General features: G+C 36.9%; 1 protein-coding gene across 5 annotated transcripts in view; it reads left to right on the top strand.

Annotated features, from left to right (window-relative positions):
• LOC121014789 (general transcription factor IIH subunit 2) overlaps positions 1 to 18,608 on the top strand; it is a 35,588-nt gene extending 16,980 nt beyond the window's left edge. For 4 of the 5 annotated variants that reach the window (XM_040451387.1, XM_040451383.1, XM_040451407.1 and 1 more), the window contains exons 8-16: positions 2,360 to 2,465; positions 3,892 to 3,982; positions 4,138 to 4,225; positions 5,448 to 5,555; positions 8,385 to 8,448; positions 10,231 to 10,334; positions 11,325 to 11,427; positions 14,580 to 14,619; positions 18,017 to 18,608. In XM_040451387.1, coding sequence (XP_040307321.1) covers positions 2,360 to 2,465; positions 3,892 to 3,982; positions 4,138 to 4,225; positions 5,448 to 5,555; positions 8,385 to 8,448; positions 10,231 to 10,334; positions 11,325 to 11,427; positions 14,580 to 14,619; positions 18,017 to 18,136 — 824 coding nt within the window. In that variant the 3' untranslated portion in view covers positions 18,137 to 18,608. The remainder of the gene's footprint in view (positions 1 to 2,359; positions 2,466 to 3,891; positions 3,983 to 4,137; positions 4,226 to 5,447; positions 5,556 to 8,384; positions 8,449 to 10,230; positions 10,335 to 11,324; positions 11,428 to 14,579; positions 14,620 to 18,016) is intronic. The other variant, XM_040451415.1, reaches the window with a different exon arrangement.
• Positions 18,609 to 18,846: the final 238 nt, after the last annotated feature.

Raw genomic sequence — 18,846 nt, 5'->3', positions numbered from 1 at the left:
TTTCTTTTTTTTTTTAATCTTTATTATTTATTTTTGAGAGAGAGAGTGTGTGTGTGTGTATGTGTGCAGGCAGGGGAGGGGCAGAGATAAAGGGAGACAGAGAATCCCAAGCAGGCTCTGTGCTGACAGTACAAAGCCTGCCTGAGGGCTTGAACTCAGGAACTCAGGAACCGAGAGATCATGACCTGAGCCAAAATCAAGACTCGGGTGCTTAACTGACTAAGCCATCCCAATGCCCTGGTAATTTTCATTTTTTAAATTTTATGATTACAAGAATAAATACTTGAAAAATATATTAAATAATGGCAAATGCTTAGTATTTTAAAACCTATTTAGATAAATAAGAACACCAAGAAACTCCAAGGAGATGAATGGACAAAGAAGACAGATAATTCATACCAGAATAAAAAGAAAAACTAAATAGCTCTGTCATGATCTCACGGTTTATAAGATTGAGTGCCGTGTCAGGCTGTGCACTGGCAGCATGGAGCCTGCTTGGGATTGTTGGGATTGACTCCTTTTCTCTCTTTGCCTCCTGCCCCCACATGCACTCTGTCTCTCTCTCTCTCAAAAGAAATAAACTTTAAAAAAAAATATTTAGGCAAACAAATGATCAAAAAACAAAGCAAAACCACTCAACAACATTTAGTTGTTTTATGTTTTTTCAATGAGGAGAATGAAGTTTGAGAAGCAGTATACTGCTTGTTGAACCACGGAGAAACTGACTGGTACTTACAGTGCTTATGGGCTGATTAATTTTTTAACATTTTTGGGAAAAGCCATAAAAATGGTTGTTCCTTGTAATTTATACTTAGGAAACATTATGAAAGAAAAAGCCTCATTTTACAAATATACTAGTGACAAACTGGGAAGAATTGTTCAACAGTATGGAGGTAGTTGGATGAATTATATGATAAAATCAACTTAATAATGTTTTGGTTTTCATTAAAGTGAAGACCGTGTTGAAATAGAAAATGTCTAACTATATTTCATTGAATCTCAGGTTACATCATTTATAAGATGCCTTTATTTTATGAGCCATCAAGAAGGAAACACTCTAGCAGTTAAACTTTGACATAGTATCTGATGATAATGTAAATTGTTCATACCAAAAAAAGAAAAAAATTATATTTTACACTAGCTCCTTGATAATTTGACATGTCTGATAGCTATTCTCAAGAACTTGGCAATTTCTCCTCACTTTATATGTACTGCTTGGTATGAAATAGACCATCTTTTCAGATGTTTCTTCAGTAACAGAAGATAACACAGCTGTGTTTATTTGTGGAAATCTTCCTTTCTTAGGTCATATAAAATTCCTTTTTTATCCCCTGAATAAAAATAGGAAATTACAGTCATTCTTCTCTCAATGCATTTTTGCTTCACTAATAATAAATTTATACTTCACTGCTCTGTTCTTTGCCTTTCTACATAAAAATATCACCTTTTGCATTATAACCTTTTTTAGAAACACTTTATGTTATGTTACATTACATTATCTTAGAGAGAGAGCGCACAGGCAGGGGAGAGGGGCAGAGGGAGAGAGAGAAAGAATCTTAAGAGGCTCCGTGCTCCGCGCGGAGCCTGATGTGGGGCTCAGTCCCACAACCCTGGGATCATGACCTGAGCCAAAATCAAGAGTCGGATGCTCAACAGACTGAGCCTCCCAGGGCCCTAGAAACACTTTAAATGGCAGTTAAACTGAACATGAATAGGACAGTGTATGTAATGCAGTTGGTACAACATATCAGTAGCCATTCATAGGTTCACATGTAACCAGGCAGTGATGCTGCCTGGCTGCCACTGGTTGTAAGACACAGTGTGATTTCAGAGATGTTAAAATGCTAAAATGTATGAGTTTCTAAAATGATGAAATAAGCACTTTAATAATATTTAAAGTATGTGCTAATAGGGCGCCAAGCTGGCTCAGTTGGTAGAGCATGCAGCTCTTGGTCTCAGGGTCATGAGTTCAAGCCCCATGTTAAAAAGAAATGTGTGTTGGGGCACCTGGGTGTCTCAGTTGGTTAAGCATCTGACTCTTGATCTCAGCTGAGGTTTTGATCTGAGTTTTGTGAGTTCAGGCCGGTCATGGGCTCCTTGTTGGATTTGGAGCCTACTTAAATTCGAAAAAAAAAAAATGTGTGCTAATAGATAGAAGCAGATTATTTTTATTCTATTTTTCAATATGAAGTAAAAGTTTATGTAACAAACATTCCTCATAAAAGAGTCACTTGCTATAAAAATGTAAATTGAGATTCTGTTCTTTAACAACATGGATAAGTAAATTTAGGGAAAACACAAATTTCTATAATGTATAATAAAATTTTATTATAAGTAGATTATTACATTTCTATTTTAGGAAACCCAAGGAAACACATCACATCTTTGAAGAAAGCTGTAGATATGACCTGCCATGGAGAACCATCTCTCTATAACTCATTAAGCATGGCTATGCAAACTCTAAAGTTGGTATTTTACATTTTTTTATTTATAATTCATTTCAAGCTTTTTGAGTGCATTGAGATGATAATGTTTTGATATGTGTGTCCATAAACTGAGCTGTAACGAAACTCTTATTAAGAGAAATATCTAATGTCATTTATGATGTTTAGTGTGGTATTGATTTGTAATTTTTATTTTACATTTTAGCTGGTAAGATAGATTCTTAAAGATTTTAGAAAAATATAACTAAAACTGTAGCAGTATTAGTACAAAGAAAATGTTGATGGAAAATGTTTTTTTGAAAATTGATTATATATGGAATTTAATGTGAAATTAATTGTGAGTTTGTTGTACATTTATTGACGTTTCTTGTTTTGTAGTATATCTGCAAATCAATAGCACACTTTTCCAGCAAGTTCAAGTATGTGGAATGTAGCTAAGACCCTAATAGAAATATTCAGTTAGTATTAGCTCATATATTTTATTCCTGGATTGTCCGTCCTGGTTTTTGTACTTTTATATAATAGATATTTTTCTAGTTTTGAAATAGGTGAGGAGGTAATACCCATATTAAAGGTAGGCACAATAGCAACATCCACAAATGAAATCAGCCCAACAATGAAGATAAAAGGAAGAAAGCTAGAAATAACTGACAAAATTGCCCCCAAAAAGCATAAAAATCTGTTTAGTAGAGTGGAAAACAGCTCATCACATCTTAAAGTCCCATGAATTATTGTGTAATTGATACACAAAAATTACTGTTTGTGAGTATTGTGAGTCTGAATCAAATATGAGGTTAAATTATAGCCTTAAAAAAGAAGTATGTTGGGGTGCCTTGGTGGCTCAGTTGGTTAAGCATCTGACTCTTGATTTTGGCTCAGATTGTAAGATCAAGCCCCATGCTGGGTTCTGCGTTGGGTTCTGTGCTGGGTGTGGAGCCTGCTTAAGAGTCTTCGTCCCTCTCTCTCATGCTCTGTCTCCCTCAGCTCCTCCTCTGCTTGCTGTGCACTCTCTCAGTAAATAAATAGATAGATAAATTGATCAATAAGTCAATCAATAAGTGTAAAAAAGAAGTATGTTACTCTTGTCAAGATACACCTTAAAGTCGATCTATATGGTATTTTCATACTTTCCAATGTACACTTTAGACTTTGTATGAAATGAATCTACTAGTTTGTAAGCTTCATGATGTCAGGAATGTTGTTCAGTCTTGCTTATTACTCTATCCCCAGAACCTAAAAACAGTATTCAGTCAGTATTTATGGAATGAATGAATGAATTTTTTGTGTAGCTAACTTTAGAAAAATTTACATTGACGTAGAGTATACTCGCAATTCATTCCTTTGCGGTGTTAAAACAATAGTCTAAATAAATAAACCACATATACTATTTTTTCTAGGTAAATTAATTAATCTACTCCTAATTGGAACATGTTTTATCTTTCTGTAGACACATGCCTGGACATACAAGTAGAGAAGTGCTAATCATCTTTAGCAGCCTCACAACTTGTGATCCATCTAATATCTATGATCTAATCAAGGTAGAATCAGTACATTTCTTTATAATAAAAGCCAGAGGAGAATTCTGTAGTGAATTTATTACTAGTTTTCAGAAACTTGTTTTTCAAGCACATTAATTCTTGCATGTTTTTTTTTCTTCCCCCCCAAATGCTCCATTTATGTGGATTTTATGAAGACCCTAAAGGCAACTAAAATTAGAGTGTCTGTTATCGGATTGTCTGCAGAGGTTCGGGTTTGCACTGTACTTGCTCGTGAAACTGGTGGTATATATCTAGAATCTTCAGTATTTATTCATAATTAGTATGTAAGAAATAACAATTGATTAATTAGGATGTTTTCAGGGCGCCTGGGTGGCTCAGTCAGTTGGATGTCCAATTCTTGATCTCAGCTCAGATCATGATCTCACAGTTCTTTTTTTTTTTTTTTAATTTTTTTCAACGTTTATTTATTTTTGGGACAGAGAGAGACAGAGCATGAACGGGGGAGGGGCAGAGAGAGAGGGAGACACAGAATCGGAAACAGGCTCCAGGCTCTGAGCCATCAGCCCAGAGCCCAACGCGGGGCTCGAACTCACGGACCGCGAGATCGTGACCTGGCTGAAGTCGGACGCTTAACCGACTGCGCCACCCAGGCGCCCCATGATCTCACAGTTCTTGAGGTAGAGCCCTGCGTGGGGCTCTGCACTGGTAGCATGGAGATTGCTTGGGATTCTCTCTCTCTCTCTCTCTCTCTCTCTCTCTCTCTCTCTCTCTCTGTCTCTCTCTCTCTCTCTGGCCTTCCCCTGCTCTTTCTCTGACTCTCGAATTAAATAAATAAACATGGGAAAAAATTATAAATTAGGATATTTTCATGCCACTAAATTTGAATCACTTCATGTCCTGAAGTCTGTAATATGTATAGTCATCTTAAATGTATTATTGATTCTGTAAGATATCAGCTCAAAATGCAAGAACTTTTTAGTAGTTATGGCAGTATTTAGAGGAAGTGTTATGACTCTTGAAATGCTAGAAATTTCACTAATGTGTAATACTTTGTAAAGATCTTAGGGGCGCCTGGGTGGCTTAGTTGGTTAAGTGTCCGACTCTTGATCTTGGCTCAGGTCATGGTCTCACTGTTTATGGGATCGAGCCCTGCATCAGGCTTTGCCTGCTTGGGATTTTTTCTCCCTTCTTTTCTCTCTGCGCCTTCCTTGCTCAACCTCAATCTGTCTCTCTCTAAATAAATAAGTAAATAAAACATTTAAAAAATAATAATAAAGATCTTATAACTTGGCTCTAACTAAATTGTAATTATAGTTATTCCTAGAGAAGTCAGTTTAGAGATGTCAGTTAAATGAGGTTTTTGAAAAATGATTATTTAACTTAAATAATTAATTTTGAAAATGTACATTTTCAGATGGTATAACTTACAGAATTATGTAGAAATTACCATTGATACTCATGTCTGGAAAGCTGATTTTTTTTCTTTTACTTTTCGTCTTCCTAGGCACATACCATGTTATTTTAGATGAAAGCCATTACAAAGAATTGCTGACACATCATGTCAGTCCTCCACCTGCTAGCTCAGGTTCTGAATGCTCACTTATTCGTATGGGTAAGTGTTTATTTTATGTTGTTGTAAAATGGATATTTAAAAATGACTGGGGTCAAATTAGACTTGCTGTTTTCATTTGTACAAGTTTATTTTAATGCTTAAGAATTTATTTCTTTTAACTTAAATGTTTTATAATTAGAGAAAATTATCCTGTTGAAGCAATCTTGGAAAGTACAAAGAAGTTAAAACTAAAACCGGGGTGCCTAGGTGGCTCAGTCGGTTAAGTGTCCAACTTCGGGTCAGGTCATGATCTCCCAGTTCATGGGTTTGGGCCCTGTGTGGGGCTCTGTGCTGACAGCTCAGAGCCTGGAGCCTGCTTCAGATTCTGTGTCTCCCTCTCTCTCTGCCCCTCCCCCACTCACTCTCTGTCTTTCTCTTTCTCTCTCTCTCTGTACCTCAAAAATAAATAATAAAACATTAAAAAAAAAACCAAAACCATTTGTTGTCCTGTCACAACAGCCATTACTGACTTTGTTTTATTTTTAAAGCTAGAAAGGTACGAAGACACTGCATTTATAGAAAAATTCTTATTGTGTTAAGAAATTTAAAAGATAAGCTACAAAATTCTTTGTACTGTTTGATCAAAGCTGTGTAATACAAACTGCAAACACAGAAGGTTGCAGGGAGGTACATCACATTGTTTAAAAGGGATTTTGGGGGGTTGCACCTGGCTCCCTTAGTTGGTAGAACCTGTGAGTCTTGATCTCAGGGTTATAAGTTTGAGCCCCACTGTAAGTGTAGAGATTACTTAAAATCTTTTAAAATAAATAAAGTAAAATATTTTTTTAAAGGGATTTTTTTTTTCAAGAAAAGAAGAATGATGGGTTTTGCATCGTCTGAAACAATTTTTCGTTTTCTTATATTTTCCAAAACTTTTATAATGAACACTTACCATGTTTACAATGGAAAAAGGCATAAACTTTTTCAGTATGAGAAAGGATTTCTTTATACATTTATTTAAAGTTTATTTATTTATTTTGAGAGAGAGAACGAGATGGGGAGGAGCAGAAGAGAGAGGGAGAGACAGAATCCCAAGCAGACTCTGCACTATCAGCATGGAGCCCGACGTGGGGCTTGAACTCATGAACTGGTGAGATCATGACCTGAGCTGAAATAAAGAATTGGATGCCTGACTGAGCCACCCATCCTCTGTCTCCCTGCCCCTCCCACGCATATGTGCCCGCTCGCTCGCTCTCTCTCTCAAACATTAAAAAATAAAGTTAAAAATAAAAATGTTTATTATTTATTTTGAAAGAGAGAGCATAAGCAAGCGCTTGCAAATGCCGCTGGGGAAGGGTCAGAGAGAGAGAAACACAAGCAGGCTCAGTGTTGTAGCGCAGAGCCCATGGGGCTCAATCCCAGGAACCATGAGATCATGAACTGAGAAATCAAGAGTCAGAGGCTTAAGTGACTGAGTCACCTAGGTGCCCTTTGATTTTTTTTATTTTGTTGTGTTTTAAAAAAAATTTTTTTTTAATGTTTATTTATTCTTGAGAAAGACAGCGTGAGTGGGGGAGGAGCAGAGAGAGAGACACACACACAGAATCCAAAGCAGACTCCAGGCTCTGAGCGCTCAGTGCAGAGCCTGATGCAGGGCTCGAACTCACTGACTGTGAGATCATGACCTGAGCTGAAATCAGCTGCCCAACTGACTGAAGCACCCAAGCACCTCTTGTTTTCTTTGCTAATATACATTTTTTAACTGTTAGTGAGATGGAATGCTTTTCTGTCTTTTTTTAGTCCATTTCTAGTACTGGTCAACCTCTCCTGTTTCCTTATCTGTAAAATGATGTGTCTATCTCGTGTGTTGCAACAATTAACGTAATACACTTAAAGCATACAGAATAATACTTGACATAAACAGTTAATATATTTTAAATGTTATGGTTGGCTAATTTTTTTTTATTTACCGATAACATTTCTTTCGCCCATTTTAAAGTTATTTAAACTTATAATAATGTATTCTTCAAATTGATTTGTTAGAGCCATTTAGGAATATCAACCCATTTTTGTCACATGCCGCAAATATTTTTTCATTTGGCCATTTACCTTTACCTTTCCTTGTTTTGATCTGTAGATAGACTTAAATTTTGTAGGTAATGAAATATGTTTTTTTATGGTTTCTGCTTCTCTTGGACTTGTTTTCAGAATTTAAAAATATGTATGGAGGGGGACCTGGGTGCCTCATGTTAGCCGCCAACTCTTGATTTTAGCTCAGGTCATGATCTCATAGTTTCATGACATTTAGCCCCACATCGGGTTCTGCACTGACAGCATGGAGTCTGCTTGGGATTTTCTCTCTCCCTCTATCTCTACTCCTCTCCTGCTTGTGCTCGCTTGCTTTTTCTTTCTCTCTCAAAGTAAAGAAATAATCATTAAAAAAAGAAAAAAGAACTTCCTTAAAAAAATATGTATGGAAAGCAAATTACATGGGTTTGGGCATACCAAAATTTTAAACATAGAAGTATAGTCTTATATAAAATGAAAGTGGACAGCTATGTAATAGACTTCTCAATGATGTCAGAAGTATTTAAAAATTACAAACATTTTCTTTTTAAAAAGCAGCACATGTTGTTACTGAATTAGAAAATTACAAACTTTAGAATCTACGGCCATATGTATGGACCGATCTTTCCCCCATATTCTCAACTTTTAATTTTTTTATAACCTGGTATTACTATACATACTATAATAAGCCATTCTAAAAGTCAGGAGAGAGAACTTTTGTACAACTTTGTGGGCTTTCTGGTAGGAACATTTTTAGCTTCCTAGTCCTAGAATTTTGCTATGTGCTTGGAAAAAGAAAGTAATACATTTTCTTCTATGAAGGATTTCCTCAGCATACCATTGCTTCTCTGTCTGATCAAGATGCAAAACCCTCTTTCAGCATGGCGTAAGTAAAAACTTTGAAACTGTCAGCGATGATGTTTTTACGTTTTAAATTCCTTCTATAAGTTATAAGTTAAAAAAAAAACAACGCTAAAGTTATATGGGCTTGCAGTGTATTTGCTTTTGTAAAAGGTTACCTTCTATATAGCTATAACAAGGAGTGAGGACTATCTCCTTTACTCCTGTGGGGTAATCTTCAGGATATATTATTAGGTAAAACAGCAAAGTAGAGAAAAGTGTATAGTATACTGCCAGTCCTCTAAGATGAAGGCGGAGATTTGACTAGATATACAGTATGTTTATATTAATGATAAAAAGACTAATTGAAATAAAAAGTAAACACTAAAAAAATGTTTACCTGAGCATTGTGTAGTGAAAGGCAAAGGGATAGCCCCTAGACTTTTCTGAACATACCTTGTTTTAACTGTAGAACTTTATATTTTACATAATTATAAAGCAAAGTTAAAATAATTCTTAAAAATCACAAGTAAGACTTGTGTCTCCAGCTATAAAGGTACCATAGGGACTGAATTTACTTTTCTCCCTCCTGCCAGACAAAACATATAACACAATGATTTTCAGACATGGACAACAGACAGTGCAGGTAAATGATCCCTGAAAGAAGGGAAACAAATGAGGTGAGCCCTGTGAGTGCAGCTTACTGCCTAGAAGAAATATCTAGGCTGCATTGTAGGAGGGGAAACCCACACAGAGCCTGGAGGTCTTGATCAGTTGAAGAAACAAAGTCCAGAGTTTGGGGAGGCTGAAATGGCTATAATTTTCTAGGCACAGTACTAGAAAGTAAAGGGCTGGACAGAGAACTCTTGGGATTGCAGGGACTTCCCTGGAGTCATCAGCTGAGTTATGGTTATCCCAGTCCTATGACTGCTACTAGAGGCCCAGGAAAGAACCACTGAAGAGGAACAGGCAGCATAGTCACTGGAGCTCACACGGGGCAGGGAATATTTCATGTTCTCACAGTCATTGTGGAGAAACCTTTTAACAATGGGCATTGAACAGTGTTCACAGCAATGGAACCAAATTAATTCCAGACTAACAGCTATTATGGACAGCCTAATGAACTAAAAAGCAAGTTTTGAACAGATCAAACTATTTCCAAGTATATTCTAGAATATTCTATACTTCATTTCCAAGTACATTCTAGAAAAAGCCCCAGTATATTTAAGGGAATACCAGAAAAATCCAGCACCTAAAACAAAATAAAATTCATAATGCCTGGCAGCCAATCAAAAATGACCAGGCCTGCAAAGAAGTATGAAAATATCACCCATAACAAGGAGAAAATCATTGAACAGAAACATATCCAGAAACAACACAGTTGATGGAATTAGTGGTTAAGGTGTTAAAACAGCTATTACAAAAAAGACCCAAATCAAAGTTCTAGACACAAATGTCTGAGATGAGAAATACCCTGGATGGGATTAACAGCAGATGAGTCCCTGAAGAAGAAAACATGAGTGAATTCAAATACCTTACTGCAAATTGGGGTGCCTGGCTGACTTAGTAGAGCATACGACTCTTTATGTCGGAGTTGTGAGTTTGAGCCCCATATTGGGTGTAGAGATTACTTTTTAAAAAACCCAGAAAACAAAGACATTAATGCACACTATTCAAAACAAATGCAGAGAGAAGAAAAGGTAAAGAATGAACCTTGTGTAAGTAAACTATGAAACAACTTCAAGATTTTACAGGGTAGGATACTTTCTTTTGCTGTAACCATTCACATTGTCATATATCATTTTAAAAGTAATGTTTCCTCCCACAGGCACTTGGATAGCAACACTGAGCCAGGACTTACATTAGGAGGGTATTTCTGCCCACAATGTCGAGCAAAGTACTGTGAACTTCCAGTTGAATGTAAAATCTGTGGTAAGAAACGAACTATCCTGTATCCAGTAAATTAATCTTTAAAAGCTTCTTACATATATTGCTATTAAAGTAAATGTTAGTATTAAGCTCTGCCTATGTTTCTGGATTTAATGTGTGAGAAGAGTGTATTTTTTAATTGAATGCTCAGTACCTCATTTCTAAGAATAACCATGGCATTCTAGAACAGTTTTCTGATTCTCTTTCTGAAATGAGTATATTCTTTAAAGGCATTGCAGTAGATCTGGTAAACGTTTTTGCAGCTCTTACTTTCTTTTAAAAAAAAAAATTTTTTTTTTAATGTTTATTTATTTTTGACAGAGAGAGAGAGAGAGAGAGAGAGAGAGAGAGAGAGAGATAGCATGAGTGGGGAAGGGGCAGAGAGAGAGGGAGATACAGAATCTGAAGCAGGCTCCAGGCTGTCAGCACAGAGCCCGATGTGGGGCTCAAACTCACGGACCGCGAGATCATGACCTGAGCTGAAGTCCGATGCTCAACTGACTGAGCCACCCAGGCACCCCACAGCTCTTACTTTCATTGTTTCATTTATAAGTTGGCTAATGGCCAAGAGAGGTCACACAATTAGTGACAGAAGTAAGACTCCATCCTGGAATCTCCTTTTTAAGAGACATGTAAATAAAGAAATGAATACCAGCAGTCCTGAAAAAAAAAATACCTTGAAAATATTTAGCCTATCATTTCACATTTTAGCCGTTGTCTGTTTTTTTTTTTTTAACATTTATATATTTTTGAGAGAGAGACAGAGCGTGAATGGGGGAGGAGCAGAGAGAGAGGGAGACACAGAGTCCGAAACAGGCTTCTAGCTCTGAGATGTCAGCACAGAGCCTGACACGGGGCCCAAACTCACGGACCGGGAGATCATGACCCGAACTGAAGTTGGATGCTTAACCGACTAAGCCACCCAGGTGCCCCTCAGCCATTGTCTTAATGAGGTTTAGGCTATTAAATATGACTCTGTGTTTTATTTGTTAGGTCTTACTTTGGTGTCTGCTCCCCATTTGGCACGGTCTTATCATCATTTATTTCCTTTGGATGCTTTTCAAGAGATTCCTCTAGAAGAACATAATGGAGAAAGGTATATGAGTTTTGATTAATTTATATCTATTATATGTGGTAATGTTTGAATGCATTGTTACTACATAGAAAAAGATAGTCATATTAATTTGGGCAAGATTACTTCTGATACAGAGAATAAGATGGTAGAATGCCTTCGTTATGACTGAATTGACTCATTATTAGATCTGGATTTCCAGAAATTAATTTTCCTAAACCCATCTATATATAGTAAGTGTAGTCATATGCTGATATATCAGCTCTCCAAAACAACAAAAAAGCCCTGATTTGTAGCCTTAGCCAGTTTCTGTGGTGTAAAACCAAAGGATTTATCCAGAAGGTCTAATACTGTGGTCTAATGTTCTTTAGCTATTTCTTTCCTAAAGGATATTTTCTACTTTTGAAGGACAGAACTTGGTGGATTGAAACGGATTGCCAAGTGCCTAACATAGTTAGGAAATATAGACCCACACTAAAGTTTATTGTTGTGAAATTTTAGAATATGCAGCAAAATACTATCTGTAAGCATTTCTGGAGAGGGAAAGTTAGGTTACATAATCTGGAATTACAATTATTTTGCTTTTCAGCAATACTGGATGTTGCCAGGGAGCAATTTCCATCAAAGTTTGGAGTGACAATTGTTACCAACCTAAATTACGTACCTGGCAAACCTATCAAGTAAATGTAGGTAGGATAAAGACATTTTCAGACTTGTAAGGCCGCAAAACAAGACTTTCTGGGGAAGCTGTGGAAGAGATGTTTCAAAGGAACTGAGAAAGAGAATAACCAGAAGAGAATAGGAATATTTATCTAAAGAAAGCCCTCGGATGATGCTAAGGGGAGATTACAGAATGACATTTGTGTATCAGATATGGAGACTAAATAATCCAATTTGGAGAAGGTCTGAATGCTCCAGCCAGGAGAAATGTCACCTGGAGGACGAATTCCTGATGGAGGCGAACACAGAGAAGGCTTTGAGACTTCTCAGGGAAAGGTTGGGGCTGAGTTGGTGATAATTACATAGAAAACTAAGGTTGTGGACCACAATATAGTTATTAACTCCAGGAAAAAAAATATATTTTTAAGTTTAGTTATTTTGAGAGAGAGGGAGAGAATCTGCTGTCAGAGTCCCATGCAGGGTTCTATCTCACAAACCGTGAGGTCATGACCTGAGCTGAAATCAAGAGGAGTCAGATGCTTAACCAACTGAGCCACCCTGATGCCTCCAGCAAGAAAATATTTTTTTAATGTGCTTTATTATTATTTTCTAAATGTTTATTTCTGAGAGACAGAACACGAGCAAGGGCAGAGGGGAGCAGAGAGAGAGGGAGACACAGACTCCAAAGCAGGCTCCAGGCTCTGAGCTGTGAGCACAGAGCCCAACATGGGGCTCAAACCCATGAACCACCAGATCATGATCTGAGCCAAAGTCAGAGGCTTAACCATCTGAGCCATCGAAGTGCCCCAAGAAATATTTTGAAGAAGAGTTTTATTACATGACTCAGCTGAATATGTTTATGTAGTCATAATAAAACCAAACATTTAATATTGCTCTATTCAAAATGATTTCCTTACGTAGAAAGAATTGAGAATTAGTTGTGTGTATACATGCTGTTGGTTCAAGAAGGTTGAAAGAGAATTAAATTCTCATCTCCCATAGTAGGAGGTCTATAGCCAATGCCAGAAAAAAACGAGATCTCACTGTAAGTGTAGGTAACTATCAAACAGTTAAAGGTTTTGCAAGTGGGGAACTGGAAATGTAGTGGGGGTGGATGGGGAGAGGGCCTCTATTTTTTTGTAGTAAGGTTTTTTTTTCTTTTTTTTTTTTAAGTTCATTTATTTATTTTGAGAGAGAGAGAGAGAGAGAGAGAGAGAGAGAGTCGGGGAGGGGTAGAGAGAGAGAGGCACAGAGAGAGAGAATACCAAGCAGGTTCTGCACTGTCAGCATAGAGCCCAACACTGGGCTTGAAATTCGGGAACCACGAGATCATAACCTGAGCCAAAGTCAGTTGCTTAACTGACTGAGTCACCCAGGTGCCCCGAACTTTTTCTTTTCTTTTTTTTTTTTTTTTTTAAGTCTATTTATTTATTTTGAGAGAGAGAGACAGAGAGACAGAGAGACAGAGGGAGAGAGGTAAAGAGAAGCCCAAGCAGGCTCCATGCTATGAGCATGGCGCCCAGCACAGGGCTGGAACTCACAAACCCTGAGGTCGTGAGTCTAAATCAAGAGTCAGATGCCAGAGCCACCCAGGTGCCCCGTTTTGGGATCTTGTAACTCTTTAAACCATTCCTTGAAAATTAAGCACTTAGGCATCCACACATAAATTAATTTCTGTCCACCTAGAATTGTACCAGCTGTCTGCTGTCTTCAGGAGAGTTGCAAAATAGTCATTCAGATTATTTTCTGTAGGGCTTAATTCCCTGGCAGAATCCCAGTAGGAAAGGTGTGTTCATATTTAACCTTGATGAAAATAAAATTAAAAATTTCTTACGACTTTAATTTATTTTTTATTTTTTAGCCAAAACAATTTTTTATTGAAGTATAATTGACATAGATCCTGTTATTTTCAGGTGCACATCATAGTGATTCAATTTTTTTTCCAGTTTATATATAATTATGTATATAATTGTATAAAATATAATGAAGTACATATATATTTTTTCAAGTTACCTAACATAGAGTGTATATGGTGTGCTCTTGGCTTCGGTTGTAGATTCCTGTGGTTCATCACTTCCATGCCACAGCCAGTGCTTCCTCCCAACAAGTGCCCTCCTCAGTACCCATCCCCCACTCCCTTCCACCCTCCATTTGTTCTCTTTAAAAGTCTCTTATGGTTTGCCTCCCTCTCTGTAACTGTATAGATATATATTTTTTTCTTTCCCTTCTCCCATGGTCTTCTGTTAAGTTTCTCAACTTCCTCCTATGAGTGAAAACATGATACCTGTCTTTATCTGAAAAGTTAAAAATTTTTTAAGGTAGAACTTTCCTTTGTGAGATGACCTTGGGACTATAGAATTTTCTTAAATTATTGGTATTCTTGATTCTGTCTTTCTCATAAAAGTCATATGTAAAGATAATTACTTATTAATTACAGGATTCTTGTTACTGAGATTTTGCCGAACTGTATTAACAAGTGAGTCCCTAACAAATAATTCTTAAACTTTCTTTTTCAGATTTTGTTATGGATGTCAGGGGGAATTAAAAGACCAGCACGTAAGTTCATGTGCTTTCTAAATGCTAAGTATTGTCTAAGAAATACTGAGGAACTAGCATTAGAAGTTTACAGTATATTATTAAAAACCAGGCTCTTACCAGGTTATCCCTCAGAAGGGATAACAGTAGGTAGAGGGTAAATGGAAGTAAATTAGTTTAAATAGGGGCACCTAGGTGGCTCAGTTGGTTGAGCATCTGATTTCAGCTCAGATCATGATTTCACCAGTTCGTGAGTGCGAGCTCCACATCAGACTCGCTGCTGTCAGCACTGAGCCCTCTTCAGATCCTCTGTCCCCCTCTCTTTCTGACCCCGACCCCCCCAGTCATGCTCTCTTTCTCTCTCTCCCAAAAATAAATAAAATTTTTAAAAATTAGTTGTTTTTTTTTTATAATTCTCCATTCTAATTTTCCTGTAATAATATTTTAGTACTTTCAACTGTCTTTAGTTTACAAGCTAAAATGCATTTAGATGGAAAGTATTAAAAGTTTTTTCTCCATAACTTAGTTTAGGCTCTGTCACAGTGTACTTGGAAGTTACCATTTAAGGTGGTTTCAGACCAGAGGTTGTTCCCCGATTGTGCCAATTAGAAAATATTTTCAAAAATTTTGAAGGGTGCAATTTGAATGTATACACTTATGTAAAGATGCAGATAAGATCAGTGTGTAGTTTTATTTTTATTGGTAATGTGTCCATATTTAAAACTGTACTTTATACACTATATAAAATATTAGTTGGAAGGATTGCTTGCTTTATTCTCATATTTGATAAAACAATTTTATTAATTTTTACGTGCCTCTGACATTGGTAGCTTCATCCTCACTATAACCACCATTGAATCTTTTGACTTTTTTTTGGATGGGGAGTGGGTTTGATTCTTACAGTTTTTTTGCTACAAGCTGTGATGCAGGGAACATCTGGTACATATTTCTTTCTGCATATACACAGTGGTTTCTCTGGGGACTCAGAACAGAAATTGTTAGGTCAAAGGGTATTCATATTCAGCATTCGTATTTGACATTTTAATATATGCTACCAGACTGTCCTTCTGAAGGTCTGAACTTAGACTATACTGTTAAATGTGCTTTTTTTTTTTAATTTTTTTTTTTAAATTTATATCTAAGTTAGCATATAGTGCAACACTAATTTCAGGAGTAGATTCCTTAATGCCCCTTAACCATTTAGCCCATCCCCCCTCCCACAACCCCTCCAGCAACCCTCAGTTTGTTCTCCATATTTAAGAGTCTCTTCTGTTTTGTCCTCCTCCCTGTTTTTATATTATTTTTGTTTCCCTTCCCTTATGTTCATCTGTGTTGTATCATAACATCCTCATATGAGTGTAGTCATATTGATATTTGTCTTTCTCTAACTAATTTCACTTAGCCTATTACCCTCTAGTTCCATCCACATGGTTGCAAATGGCAAGATTTCCTTCTTTTTGATTGCCGAGTAATCATATATATATATATACACACACATATACCACATCTTCCTTATCCATTCATCTGTCGATGGACATTTGGGCTCTTTCCATACTTTGGCTATTATTGATAGTGCTGCTATAAACATTGGGGTGCATGTGTCCCTTCAAAACAGCACACCTGTATCCCTTGGATAAATACCTAGTAGTACAATTGCTGGGTCATAGGGTAGTTCTATTTTTAGTTTTTTGAGGAACCTCCGTACTGTTTTCCAGAGTGGCTGCACCAGCTTGCATTCCCACCAACAATACAGAAGAGATCCTCTTTCTCCACATCCTTGACAACATCTGTTGTTGCTTGAGTTGTTAATGTTAGCCATTCTGACAGGTGTGAGGTGGTATATCTCATTGTGGTTTTGATTTGTATTTCCCTGATGATGAGTGATGTGGAGGGAACATTTTTTCATGTTAGCTGGCCATCTGGATGTCTTCTTTGGAGAAGTGTCTGTTCATGTCTTTTGCCCATTTCTTCACCAGATTATTTGTTTTTTGGGTGTTGAGTTTGATAAGTTCTTTATAGATTTTGGATACTAAGCCTTTATTTGCTATGTTGTCTGCATATATCCTCTCCCATTCTGTTGGTTGCTTTTTAGTTTTGCTGATTGTTTCCTTCACTGTGCAGAAGCTTTTTATTTTCATGAGGTCCCAATAGTTCATTTTTCCTTTGATTTCCCTTGCCTCCAGAGACGTGTTGAGTAAGAAGTTGCTGTGGCCAAGATCAAAGAGGTTTTTGCCTGCTTTCTCCTCAAGGATTTTGATGGCTCCCTGTCTTCCATTTAGGCCTTTCATCCATTTTGAGTTTATTTTTGTCTGTGGTGTAAGAAAGTGGGCCAGGTTCATTTTTCTGCATGTCGCTGTCCAGTTTTCCCAACATCACTTGCTGAAGAGACTGTTTTTATTCATTGGATATTCTTTCCTGCTTTGTCAGAGGTTAGTTGGCCATACGTTTGTGGGGCCATTTCCAGGTTCTCTCTTCTGTTCCATTGATCTTAGCATCTATTTTTGTGCCATCATTTGACTGTTTTTAAGAACACATCTTTACTTGTATACTTTTTGAGATTTAGTAATTTTTTTAACTGTGTATGGTGCTGCCTTGGTAATTTTACTCCATGGCACAAGTATCCCTATATGTAATACTGATAGAATTATAGATTTTTAAATTTTATCTTATGTGTGTCTTTTCCCATATTAAGTAGTTCAGTAGTTAAATAAAAGGGGAATATAATTTGTGCAGTTGTGAGATCATTCCCTAGCAATAACTAAATCTGTGTTACAGTTTTGTGCTTTTCTTTTTATTTTTTTTAAGATTTTTTCTTTTAAGTTTATTTATTTTGAGGGAGAGAGGGAGAGAGAGAATCCCAAGCAGGCTTTGCACTGACAGCTGTCTCATATCAATTAAGTTATCTTGAGGGAGAAACAGAGACAGGGAGAGAGACGATCCCAAGCATTCTCTGCCATGACAGCCCAGAGCCCTGGGTGTTTAATCCGTGAGATCATGACCTGAGCTGAAATCAAGAGTCGGACACTTAACCGACTGAGCCACCCAGGTGCTCCCATGCTTTTCTTTTTATTCGCATCAGAGAAATGACCACTCTAAGCATTTGGAACCAGCCCTGCTTTCAAGTTCATGTGTCTTCCCCAGACATTTACCTAAAATGAAGCAATTGACAGTGTCTTACAATACAACAGACTGTAATGAGTCAAAACAAAGTAATTTTCTGATGATAAGGAATAGGGTTTTTTTGGAAAAATAATCACCCGAGATTTGAGAATAAATAGTACAGTGGAAATAATGGGTAGGTGGGTGGAGCAAATTGATAAGACATGGAAGAGCAAAGCAGTGTGAATGTCTTCTAGCTATGCTGCACTTAACTCTGGGAAACTGTTTTTTAAAATCTCTTTTCTTCTTTTCACTGCAGGTCTATGTTTGTGCTGTGTGCCAAAATGTTTTCTGTGTGGACTGTGATGTTTTTGTTCACGATTCTCTCCACTGCTGCCCTGGCTGCATTCATAAGATTCCAACTTCTTCGGGGATTTGATTCCAGCATATAGTGCACATTGTATGTGTTAAAAGGACATGTGCAACTGTAAATGAAATGATCCTTTAAAAGAAGTTCCAGTTAAAATATGAAGGCCAGTTTGAAAGGAAAATATGATTTAAGGAGCTTTTTGCTGAGAAAATAAGGGATTGGAGCACCTGGCTAGTTCCGTTGGAAGAGAATGAGACTCTTGATCTCAAGGTTCTGAGTCCGAGCCCCATGTTGGATTACTAAAAGATAAAATAAACTTAAAAAAGTAAAAAAGAAAATGTAGGATTTTATTACATTTTAAAATTTATGTCTTGTCATAGAAATGCCCAGATTTCAATAGTACTTTACTCAATTTTGTTTTCTATTATTTTGAGTTAACAATGTTTTCAGTCATTATACATTATTGTATTTAAGTTATTTACAATTATTAAATTGATATGACAGTTTTACTGCCTTATAATTAAAGTAAATGAAGAATCTATAGTTTATTTTTATTCAATTTTAGTGTAAAAAGAAAAGTATAAGTGTGAATTCACTGAGATTCGTCTCACATGAAGCAGTAGTTAGGGGCGCCTAGGTGGCTCAGTTGATTAAGTGTCCAGCTTCGACTTAGGTCATGATATCGCGGTTCGTGGGTTCAGGCCTTGCGTCGGGCTCTGTGCTGACAGCTTGGAGCCTGGAGCCTGCTTTGGATTCTGTGTCTCCTCTCTCTGCCCTTC

The sequence above is a fragment of the Herpailurus yagouaroundi genome, unplaced genomic scaffold (assembly GCF_014898765.1).
Source record: "Herpailurus yagouaroundi ecotype Mexico unplaced genomic scaffold, PumYag 29, whole genome shotgun sequence".
Lineage (NCBI taxonomy): Eukaryota > Metazoa > Chordata > Mammalia > Carnivora > Felidae > Herpailurus > Herpailurus yagouaroundi.
The sequence above is the reverse complement of the archived record's forward strand: the minus strand, read 5'-3'. Positions and strand labels throughout refer to the sequence as shown.